The 12,592-nt window shown below is 38.0% G+C and overlaps 1 protein-coding gene across 1 annotated transcript in view; it reads right to left on the bottom strand.

Annotated features, from left to right (window-relative positions):
- Positions 1-12,592, bottom strand: part of MTMR9 (myotubularin related protein 9) — a 75,558-nt gene that overhangs the window by 49,746 nt on the left and 13,220 nt on the right. The window contains exons 2-3 of the mRNA XM_082468928.1: positions 8,449-8,557; positions 3,814-3,939 (exon numbers count right to left, since the gene is read on the bottom strand). Of these exons, the coding sequence (XP_082325054.1) occupies positions 3,814-3,939; positions 8,449-8,557 (235 nt within the window). The remainder of the gene's footprint in view (positions 1-3,813; positions 3,940-8,448; positions 8,558-12,592) is intronic.

The raw sequence follows: 12,592 nt of genomic DNA, 5'->3' as shown, positions 1-12,592 counted from the left end.
AATACTATTTAGTAAGTTTTTTAGATGGTCAAAGAACCTTACTCAATGAATACTGATTAAGTGATATATGTCTACCTGGCAGAGGATTCCAATGATATATAGAAGGCCTTATTGTCCTTTTGTCCTATCCTGCATAAATGCACACATTCCTATATTCATTCACTCATCAAATATCTACTGCTTGCCAATCATGTGCTAAGAATACAGTAGATACCCTGAGAAAACCATAATTCAAAAAGAGTCATGTACCACAATGTTCATTGCAGCTCTATTTACAATAGCCAGGACATGGAAGCAACCTAAGTGTCCATCAACAGATGAATGGATAAAGAAGATGTGGCACATATATACAATGGAATATTACTCAGCCATAAAAAGAAACGAAATTGAGTTATTTGTAGTGAGGTGGATGGACTTAGAGTCTGTCATACAGAGTGAAGTAAGTCAGAAAGAGAAAAACAAATACTGTGTGCTAACACATATATATGGAATCTAAAAAAAAAATGGTTCTGAGGAACCTAGGGGCAGGACAGGAATAAAGACTCAGATGTAGAGAATGGACTTGAGGACACAGGGAGGGGGAAGGGTAAGCTGGGACGAAGTGAGAGAGTGGCATGGACTTATATATACTACCAAATGTAAACTAGATAGCTAGTGGGAAGCAGCCGCATAGCACAGGGAGATCAGCTCAGTGCTTTGTGACCACCTAGAGGGGTGGGATAGGGAGGGTGAGAGGGAGACACAAGAGGGAGGAGATATGGAGATACACGTATATGTACAGTTGATTCACTTTGTTATAAAGCAGAAACTAACACACCATTGTAAAGCAATTATACTCCAATAAAGATGTTAAAAAAAAAGAATACAGTAGAGAATAAGAATGACATGTATGTTTCCCACCATCCTAAAGTTTATATTCTAGCAGCTTGTATCCTAGACCAGAAGAAAGAGAATAAATAAACAATGAATAAGAAGCTTTCACATTAGTGACCCCCTCCTACTTGAAGCTCGCTCTTCCCTTGGCTTTTTCCTCCACTCATCCCTTACATGGTTCATCCTTGGCCCCCTACTTACTTTAGATGCTTTCCCTCAGTAATATCAACTTCTCCCCATGGTTCCCACAATGTATACATTGATTACGCTCAATATTTCATTTTTAACACAGATCTCTCATATAAGCTCTAAACTATCTCTTGTACATATTCAATGACATGTGCCACACAGGCCCTTTGAATTTGCCATCCCCAAAACTGAACTCAGCTCATTCCCTCTCAAACACATTTCTCTTTCTGTCTTTCCCATGTCAATGGTAAAACCTAGATGCCATTGCCTGTTTTACCTCTCACATCCAGGGAGTGGGTCACCAACTCCTTTTAATTCCACTTGCTGACTCCTTCTGCACTATAACCTCTCTGCTACTGGTCCAACCATCTTCTTTACATGATTACAGCATCCTCTTAAGCAGTTTCTCAGCATTTTGCAACAGAAATGACTTTCTATAACACAGATCTAATAATTTCATTTCCCCTGGGCCTTGTGGAAATTTTGTCAGCACTTATTTTATTGTATTCAATTACTTAATTATTAGACTTTGAACAATTAGATGGAAGGGACCATGCTTTGCTTATCTAAAATTTCCATAATCTAGCAATAGTAAGTAAATACCTCAAATCAAGGCATTAAAGATGTTCTCATTAAATTTGTGGATTACAAAATTTGCAGGAATATAAAACAGAAATTCAAATATACAAATTGCTTAAATAATTAGCTACCCCCAAAAGGAAATGCCTACGAGGAAAACGGTGTTGCATATAAGAAAGAATGAACGGACAAACAAACAAAAAGGCAAGGAGGGTCCCTTAATAACACATGTATAAGGATGAAGGAACTGTAGTTTATTTCGTTAGAAATTTAATTCTGAAAAAGGCCAATGCAACTTTGGGCTACAGTAAAGTATCAGTAATAGTTCCAATCTACGCTAAATGTTATGGGTACCATATTTTAAGAGAATCAATGACAAACTGAAGGCCTTGCTGAGGAAAGCAGCCAAGACAGGGTGGGGCCCTGAGTTCAGTATTATGGGAAAAGGCTGAAATAAATACTGATATTTAATCTGTAGAAGAGAAAACTTAATGGGGACATAAAAGTTATTAATTTGAAGAACAATTCATAGTAGAGGAATAAGACAACCTGAAAAACACAAGGCAACATCAGAAACATGGGGTCTAAGTACAGGGGAACTTCAGCTTGGTATTAGGACTGTTCCCATCTGGGACGTTACTGTGTGATTTTGCAAATTCTCTTGCACTAGAGATTTCAAGCAGAAGCTGAACAACCACATCATGGATGTGGTAGCACAGAGGATTTCTGCACAGAATAGGAGACTGATCTGAATGTTGGCTTGTTGAATGTAGACTTAGACTGGTTCACTTATGGCACCTAACTACAAGATAAATCCTGAGCAAGTCATTTATACAGACGTTTTTGGATAACCAAAGAAAATCATCCAGACATCTCCCTTCCAGATCAAATTCTGAGTGCCATTTTCCACCTAGGAAGTAACTAAGGATTCCTCTAAGGTAGCTGTTAGCTAGTAGTTAATTGATACGAAAGAAAAGCATCATGCATTTGAGAATGTTTACTATGCAGTTTTTAATGCTATAAAGACCCTGAATATAAATGTAAATACAGGTAGTTATCCACAAACTATATAAAAATGCTCCATACACAAGAATGTAAAATTCCCCTTCCTTTCTCACTTTGCTGCTATGGACATCTTTGTTCTTTAAATTACATGGCACCCTGGTCCCTACTTCTTGATCCTCCTAGGACCCATTTACAGAGGTATGTTGGAAAAAGAAAATTAGTAAAAAAAAAAAAAAAAAAAAAAAAAATTTTTTTTTTTGAAGACCAACAGCATCTATTTATTGGACAATTGCAGCTTCTTTCCTAATGAGATACAGCCCATTCCTTTTTTCGGGTATTTGTACATTTCAGCCAGTTAGGGGAGAAGGGAAAGGAACACTCAATGACAGACACAGATGTTTCTTTTTTGGTGAAAGCAAAAAACCTTTATAAACAACATCCCACTCATAAGTAAAAGTGGGATAGAAAAAACTTGATTGTTTTTAATCTGGCATTTATGTATATCTTCTCATTTCATATGTACAGTTTATTTGGGTACTATTACCGTCCACTGGCAGAATACTTAACAGTAAAAGCAAGTATCAGGATGGAAAAAGTATTAACAAAAGCTAAGAAAAAAATGGCTTCAGGAGGGTGGGCAGCAGTAGAAGCAGAAAGTGTGCAGGAAGGTCCTGCCAATCTTCCAATCTTCCAGAAAGAACACGTGGATCTAGTACACTGGTCTTAGTAACTCAAATTATAAAATCACAAAAATCATCCCACAAAAACAAATCGATACATGGTTCTCTAGTGCTCTCCTAGATACACAGTGGGTTCAACAGACTTTTGGGAGATGGCTCAGAACCTAATTACTGTATATAAAGCTGTTTCTAGGAAGACACTTTTAAAACACCCCCAAATTAAAACATGTCAGGACTATCTTTATGAAGACCTTAATGTTTTATCAGTAAATCCACTAGAAGAAAAATTACTTAAGCTGCAGCACTGGGAACAAATTACACAAATCTCTGAATGGCAAAGGCTGCAGCACTAATAGCTAATAGATACTTCTTTTAGGCATGGATAAGTCAACTGTACCTTATTACTCGTCAAAAGGAAGTGATCATTTTCACAAGTAAAGTGCTGGGTTATTTCTCATTACCCATAGCTCTCTCAAAAGTTACTCACAGCTGAAGAGTAGAGTTCAAACTCTTGCTCAGGAAGGAAAGAATGCCAGCCATCTTCTATCACTTCAAACATGGGCCGGTAAAAGAAAGGGTACATCAGAGTGATGGAGTCCAGGGTAGATAATGCCTAGAGGAAAAAAGAAATAAAGAAAGAAAATTGGAACATATCACAATTTTAAACACTTCCTAATTGCCAAATTGGTATTAAATACGGCCTAATAATGATGGACACCCAATATATTTCTCTAACATGGTATTTATCACTAGACACAATTATACCTTACTGAGGCTAATTACCATGCTTTCAGCCTCTAACAAAGTTTCTGGCACATAACATACACTCAATTAGCATTTGCTGAATGAACAAAAGAACAAAACAATGTGCACACCTACTCAGGAGAAAAATGAAAAAACTCCTTCTTGAGACCATTTAATAAGCCCTAATAAAAAGGTCCAAATATTTCTGGGGACCAGAGAACAGGTTTTGGTTAGTCAGTAAGGCCTTGGCTCAAAATCCAGTTATGAACTATATATAAACATATGTAAATTATTTAAAATCAGTGTGTGTTAGCAATTGTAAAAAAGCTTAGTAGCCAAAGAGTCCAAAGGGAGTCAGACTGCTGGACTCAAATTCCAGATGCCAATGCAAGAGTGTTTAAGTAATGTAACCACTCTACACCTCACTTTCCTTAGCTGTAAAATAGAAGAAATAACCTCATAGGTCTACCTCACAGTACCTACCTCTTAGGGCTGATGGGAGCATTAAGAGAGAAAATGTATGTAACAGGGCTAGAACAGTGCCTGGCACATAATAAACTCTAAAATAATTTTACCTGTTACATGCTCCACACAGCTTCCATCGATGTGAACTTTCCTCCCTTCCTAGAGTGATATGGTCAGGTATCCTCATACCTTTATGCTACACCGACCCAAAACCGGGGCAATAACTCTGTGGTCCCAAAATGAGCCTACTGCCATCTGAAGCACTTGAGTTCTGGTGACAACACCAGGAAAACCTGACTAGATGGAGGAACTGAGAAACGGATCACCTGGCAGTTTCATCCTTCTGACAGGGGAGTTTTAGAAGCATTTCTATGAGTGGAAAAAAAGGCACCAAAATCAATTAGCATAATTCAAACTGCAGTAATTTTGGAGACACTCAGCTGGAGGGGGGAAGAGGGCCCAACATCATGCTAACATCCCCTAGCTCTCAGAATAAAGCTACCTCCTTTTAGGTCACAGAAAGATCAGGTCAGTAGAACCTTTATTTTATTTTATTTATTTAATTTTTAAATTTTATTATTTAAAAGATATTCTTTGCAATATTAAAAAAAATTTTTTTCCAGCTTTACCGCGGTATAAATTGGCAGTTTTATTAAACTGTAAGATATTTCAAATGTACAAAGTGATGATGTGATACACATGCACATCGCGAAAGGGTTTTCCCCCATCGAGTTAATTAACACATCCATCACCTCACATATTTACCTTCTGTTGTTGTTTATGAAAACATCTAAGTTCTACTCTCTTAGCAAACTTCACTTACATAATACAGTGTTATCAACTATAGTCCATGTTATGCATTAGATTCTCAAACCTTATCTCATAAATAAACATCTGTAACTTTTACCAACCTCTCCCTATTTCACCTACCTCCAGCCCCTGGAAACCACTTTTCTACTCCCTGTTTCTATGTTTGCTTTTTTTTATTTTTTAGATTCCACATATAAGTGATACCATGCAGTATTTGTCTTCCTCTGTCTGGCTTATTTCACTTAACACAACGCCCTCCAGTTTCATCCATGTTGTTGCAAATGGCAGGACTGCTTTCTTTTTTAAGGCTGAATAATATTCCATTGTGTGTGTGTGTGTGTGTGTGTGTGTGTGTGTGTGTGTGTGTGTGTGTGATTTTCCTTATTCATTCATCTATCAACAGACACTTGGGTTGTTTCTATACCTTGGCTATTATGAATAATGCTGCAGTGAACATGGGAGTACGGATATCTCTTTAAGACAATGATTTTATTTCCTTTGGATATATACCGAGAAGTGGGATTGCTGGATCATATGGTAGTTCTATTTTTAATTTCTTGAGGAACCTCCATACTGTATTCCATAGTGATTGGTACAACCATTATTTTAAATGCACGTCAGCAACCATTCTGGCAGGCAATAAGCACTCAGGCTCAGACTTGTCGTGATTACATTTCATGTCACTAGAGACAGAACTTTTCCTTTAAACACATTAATGCTCAAAGAACTGAAGTCATTTCAACCCTAAAAGGCCACTGAAACTATACAGAAAATAAGATTCATCTGACTTCCTGCTATAATTTAGAAAACCAAGCACTTGCCAGTTATTCTTCCAATGGGATTCTATTTATGGCAACAGAATATATTTGGGTATATGGATTTTGATAACAAAGAATAGTTCAACTGTGCTTTATAAGAAATGCACTTATTACTACCAAATTATGTCAAGAAGTATAGAATAAGGGAGCGAAATTGGATGCCAGGAAAAGGCTAGAGGCCAAGTACACTATGTGTATTTACTATGCTGTTAAAACAATCAACAGAGCATTCATTTTCTAAGGTCAAATTACTTACCGCTTCTTTTCAGCCTTAAGGGCTTCTACATAATCAGTCAGTTTCTACATAATCAGTCAGTTTCTACAGAGCTTTAGGTAATATGTGTAGCTAAATAAACAACTGATTAGTGTCAGATGCCAAGAAGTTAAGTAAATGCAATCAGCAAGTGGGGTAATAGGCTTTTTGCCCTGTTTCTTCACCGCAGGCAACTTCACTAACACCCACCAGCTATCTTACAAGTTATAAAAGGGATAAGAAAAAAAAATGTGGACGGGACAGTGAAAATCCAACCCCACAACTGAAAAAAAAACACATGCTCAACTGAAGTGGGTGAGTGGCATTCCCCAGCCCAAATAGCAGGACAGCATTTCCCCTTAACAGCCTAGAAGCCACAGTGCGTTTCTCACTCATGTCAGCAAATTCAGCCAAATCAACATTACTGTGTTATTTCCAAATGATGAAAATGTAAGACAAACAGTTCAGCTCATCTTCTCATTTCCTTAAGTAAAATTTAGCAAAAGCAGAAAGAAAAATGCTACATGCCATTTTCTCAGTACAACGGTGGTTCCTCTATTTCTCTATTTTTGTTTAAAAGCCAAATGAGATCCTACAGATTTAAGCCTTTCTGCTCCCTTTAACAGTTAAGCCAATAGCATTTATTTTGCATACAAAGCCCAGATCAGTCACTCAAAGACAGAAGGAAAAAAAAATCAGTGTGTCTCTATAATTACCTAGAAAATACTGTAAACATAAAGTTAATTGCTATAATTTAGTGGCAATGATTTAAAATAAAGCAACTTAAAATCTGAGGGTATACCAAAATAGTTGGTTAAAATGGGAAAGAAAACACTGTGAGCTCTTCAATTTAAAGATTAAATTATTTGGGCTTCCCTGGTGGCGCAGTGGTTGAGAGTCTGCCTGCCAATGCAGGAGACACGGGTTCGAGCCCTGGTCTGGGAAGATCCCACATGCCGCGGAGCAACTAGGCCTGTGAGCCACAACTACTGAGCCTGCGCGTCTGGAGCCTGTGCTCCGCAAAAAGAGAGGCCGCGATAGTGAGAGGCCCGCGCACCGCGATGAAGAGCGGCCCCCACTTGCCACAACTAGAGAAAGCCCTCGCACAGAAACGAAGACCCAACACAGCCATAAATAAATAAATAAATAAATAAATAAAAATTTTTTAAAAAAAGATTAAATTATCCAAGTAAAATTTCTATTATTTGTAATCTGAACAGATATTCAATATCATTTCTGTAAATATAAAACAAATACATCCTGTCTTAAGCAAACATAATACATGGAAATTCAGATTTACTAAAAACAAACAAAAGACTACAATCACTGTTGATAATTACTTGCTTTACAAAAGAAATAACGTTTTTAAGAAGTCTCAGCATTTATATACACACAATGGAATATTATTCAGCCTTAAAAGGGAAGGAATTCCTGTCACATGCTACAACATCGATAAACCCAGAAGAATAAGCAGCATTAAAAACTGCTGTTAAGTCAATGAAATCTTTTTACATTCCTATAACAATGACTCAGGGTGAGGCTCTTCCATTCAGTCTTCAATATTTGAGTCACACAACATGACTAAGTATCTAAAAGAAACATATAGGGGCAGGACAGGAATAAAGACTCAGACGTAGAGAATGGACTTGAGGACACGGGAAGGGGGAAGAGTAAGCTGGGATGAAGTGAGAGAGTGGCATGGACTTATATATACCACCAAATGTAAAATAGATAGCTAGTGGGAAGCAGCCGCATAGCACAGGGAGATCAGCTCCATGCTATGTGACCGACCACCTGAGGGGTGGGATAGGGAGGGTGGGAGGGAGACGCAAGAGGGAGGAGATATGGGGATATATGTATATGTATAGCTGATTCACTTTGTTATAAAGCAGAAACTAAGACACCATTGTAAAGCAATTATACTGCAATAAAGATGTTAAAAAAAAAAACATAAGAGCTACAGTGAAGCAGAAAATAAGGTTCCTTTTAATGATTATTTATTTTCATCACATTTTGCTTCCAAAACACTTACCTCAATGGAACTGGCTATATTCAAACATTCCTCCATTCCAGGAATATCCAACTGAATAATTCGAAAATCCTTACATTTTATGATGATGGTACCCAGTGGTCCCACAAACCTATAAAAAAATTATAAATTATGCTTAGGGACCTATATACTCCCAACTCAAAGTATATGATTATTTCTTTAAAAACAGGAGGTTAGTTATAATCACCATCTATACATGCAGACCTTCTTTTATTGCACTTCACTTTATTGAGCATCGCAGATATTGCGTTTTTTAAAGATTGAATGTTTGTGGCAACCCTGTGTCCAGCAAGTCTATCGGCGCCATTTTTCCAACAGCATTTGCTCACTTCATCTCTCTGCATCACATTTTGGTAATTCTTACAATATTTCAAACTTTATTATTATTATTGTTGTTATTGTTATTATATTTGTTATGGTGATCTGTGATCAATGATCTTTGATGTTACTATTTTAATTGTTTTGGGGCACCAGTAACCATGCCCATATACTACAGTGAACTTAATTGATAAATGTGTGTCCTCTGCCCCACCAACTGCCGTTTCCCCATCTCTCTCCCTCTCCTCAGGCCTCCCTATTCCCTTAGACACAAAAATATTTAAATTAAGCCAATTAATAACTCTATAATGCCCTCTAAGAGCTCAAGTAAAAGGAAGAGTCACACATCTTACTTTAACATCAAAAGCTAGAGAGGATTAAGCTTAGTGAGGAAGGCATGTCAGAAGTCGAGACAGGCCAAAAGTTATACCTCTTATGACAAATAGGTAGCAAGGTGTGAATGCAAAGGAAAAGTCCTTGAAGGAAATTAAAAGTGCTACTCCAGTGAACACATGAATGATAAGAAAGCAAAACTGCCTAATTGCTGATATGAAGAAAGTTTTAGTGGGCTGGATAGAAGATCAACCAGCCACAACATTCCCGTAAATCAAAGCCTAATCCAGAGCAAGGCCCTAACTCTAATTCTCTGAAGGCAGAGAGAGGCAAGGAAGCTATAAAAGAAAAGTCTGAAGCTAGCAGAAGTTGGTTCATGAGATTTAAGGAAAGAAGCCATCTCCGTAACATAAAAGTAAAAGCAAAGCAGCAAGTGCTGATGTAGAAGAAGCAGCAAGTTATCCAGGAGATCTAGCTAAGATAATTCATGAAGGTAGCTGCACTAAACAACAGATTTTCAAGGTAGACAAAGCCTTATACTGGAAGGAGAGGCCATCTGAGGACTTCCGTAGCTAGAGAGGAGAAGTCAGTGCCTGGCTTCAAAGATTCTAAGGACAGACGGACCCTCTTGTTAGGGGATAGTGTGGCTGGTGACTTTAGGGTGAAACCAGTGCTCATATACCATTCCCAAACTCCTAGGGCCCTTAAGAATTATGTTAAATATACTCTGCCTGTGCTCTATAAATGGAACAACAAAGCCTGGACGACAGCACATCTGTTTACAACGTGGTTTACTAAGTATTTTAAGCTCACTGTTGAGACCTATCGTTCAGAAAGATTCCTTTCAAAATATTACTGCTCATTGACAATGCACCTGATCACCCATTATCTGATGGAGACGTACAATGACATTAATATTTGTTTTCATGCCTGTTAACACAATGCCCATTCTGCAGACCATGGATCAAGGAGTAATTTTGACTTTCAAATCTTATTATTTAATAAATATATTTCAGGGACTTCCCTGGTGGCACGGTGGTTAAGAATCCGCCTGCCAATGCAGGGGACATGGGTTCAAGCCCTGGTCTGGGAAGATCCCACATGCTGCGGAGCAACTAAGCTCATGCGCCACAACTACTGAGCCTGCGCTCTAGAGCCCACGAGCCACAACTACTGAAGCCCACATGCCTAGAGCCCGTGCTCCGCAACGAGAAGCCACTGAAATGAGAAGCCCACGCACCACAACAAAGAGTAGCCCCCACTAGCCACAACTAGAGAAAGTCCGCGAGCAGCAACAAAGACCCAACGCAGCCAAAAATTAATTAATTAATTAATTTTTTTAAAAAAGAAATAGATTTCATAAGGCTATACCTGCAATACATAGTGATTCTTCTGATAGAATGGGGCAAAGTAAACTGAAAACTTTCTGCAAAGGATTCACCATTCTAGATGCCATTAAGAATATCTCTGATTCATGGAAAGAGGTCAAAATATTAACATTAACAGGAGTTTGGAAGAAGTTGATTCCAACCCTCAAGGATAATGTTGAGGGGTTCAAGACTTCAGTGGAGGAAGTCACTGCAGATGTGGTGGAAATAGCAAGAGACCTAGAATTAGAAGTGGAGCCTGAAGGTGTGAATGAACTGCTGTAGTCTCATGATAAAACTTTAATGGATAAGGAGTTGAACAAAGTGTTTTCTTGAAATGGAATCTACACCTGATGAAGACTGTTGAAATGACATCAAAGGATTTAGAATATTACATAAACTTAGTTGATAAAGCAGCAAGAGGGTTTGAAAGGATTCACTCTGATTTTGAAAAAAGTCCTACTGTGGGAAAAATGCTATCAACAGCATTGCATGCTACAGAGAAATTGTTCTTGAAAGGAAAGAATCAATGTGGCAAACTTCACTGCTGTCTTATTTTAAGAAATTTTCACAGCCACCTCAACCTTCAGCACCCATCACCCTGATCAGTCAGCATTCATCAGCACTGAGGCAAGACCCTCCACCAGCAAAAAGATTACAACTCACTGAAGGCTCAGATGATGATTAGCATTTTTTAGCAATAAAGTATTTCTAAATTAAGGTATGTACACTGCTTTTTTAGATATAATGCTACTGCACATTTAATAAACTACAGTATAGTGTATAATAACTTTTACATGCATTGGGAAACCAAAAAATTCATGTGACTTGCTTTATTGTCATATCGGCTTTACTGAGGCGGTCTGGAACTAAACCTGCAATACCTCCGCCGTGTGCCTGTATTCAACTTTCTTCTCCCCTAGTAATCTAATTAAGGAAGAATCAAGCCTGCATCATTAAAATGTGAGCCACAGATAATTTTAAATATATGTATTTAAAATTTTTTTCAAATATATAAAGTAATTCATGCAGGCCAATTCATTTAATGGAGATTATTAGGGGCCTTACTTCAAATAATAGGAAAAACAGATCTGTAATTAATGTATTAAGTGTTTGTGTAGAGATATTTCCAAAGCATAGAAAAACAGTTCATTTCAGATTTTACTTACTTCCAAACTTACAGCAGTTGATTTGAAAAATAAGTATCTTTTTTTCAGTCTTTAAAACCTATTAACTTGCAATATCTATTCTAAGTCAAGGAAAACTTCAGAGTAAATGCCACGTGTAATCATAAATTTTGTATCAGTAAGTTTTGAACAAATTTAATTTTACCTTAGTTGGGATTTTTGTCTTCCTTTTCTTGTTTTTTTTTTTGTCTGCACTTGTTGATAGTTCTGATTTTTCTTTTGCTTTGCCACTGACTGCCCCAATTCTTTCCCATTAATACTTCTGAGTATTCCCTAAATTAAGAATTCTTATATTGATCTAAAGCGGATAATTTTATTTATACTGTGCCTAGCTTAGGAAAACAACTCCTACAGCTACTCTTCCCAAATTCTACTTCAACTGTAAATACCCCCATGCCCAACATCACTGCACTGTGAATTTGGATAAGCAAAAATTATCAACATGGGTCAAATCCTAGCAAAGAAAATTCCACCAGATATCCACTACTAAACAACACAGTGGAATGCCTCTTATGAAATGTATTTTGAAAACTCACACTCTTGGCACTTCCACTTCTGGCAAAGGTGGAATAACAGGGACCAGATTTACCCTCCCACCCGAAACAACCAAAATAACTGGGCGGGCTTCCCTGGTGGCGCAGTGGTTAAGAATCTGCCTGCCAATGCAGGGGACACGGATTCGAGCCCTGGTCTGGGAAGATCCCACATGCCGCGGAGCAACCAAGCCCGCGAGCCACAACTACTGAGCTTGCGCGTCTGGAGCTTGTGCTCCGCAACGGGAGAGGCCACGACAGTGAGAGGCCCGCGCACCGCGATGAAGAGAGGCCCCCGCTCGCCGCAACTGGAGAAAGCCCTCGCACAGAAACGAAGACCCAACACAGCCAAATATAAATAAATAAATAAATGAATAAATAAATTTAT

Source organism: Balaenoptera physalus, assembly GCF_965194825.1.
Source record: "Balaenoptera physalus genome assembly, chromosome: 7".
In the NCBI taxonomy this organism is placed as follows: domain Eukaryota; kingdom Metazoa; phylum Chordata; class Mammalia; order Artiodactyla; family Balaenopteridae; genus Balaenoptera; species Balaenoptera physalus.
Note: the sequence above shows the minus strand (reverse complement) of the source record. Positions and strands in the feature narration are given on the sequence as shown.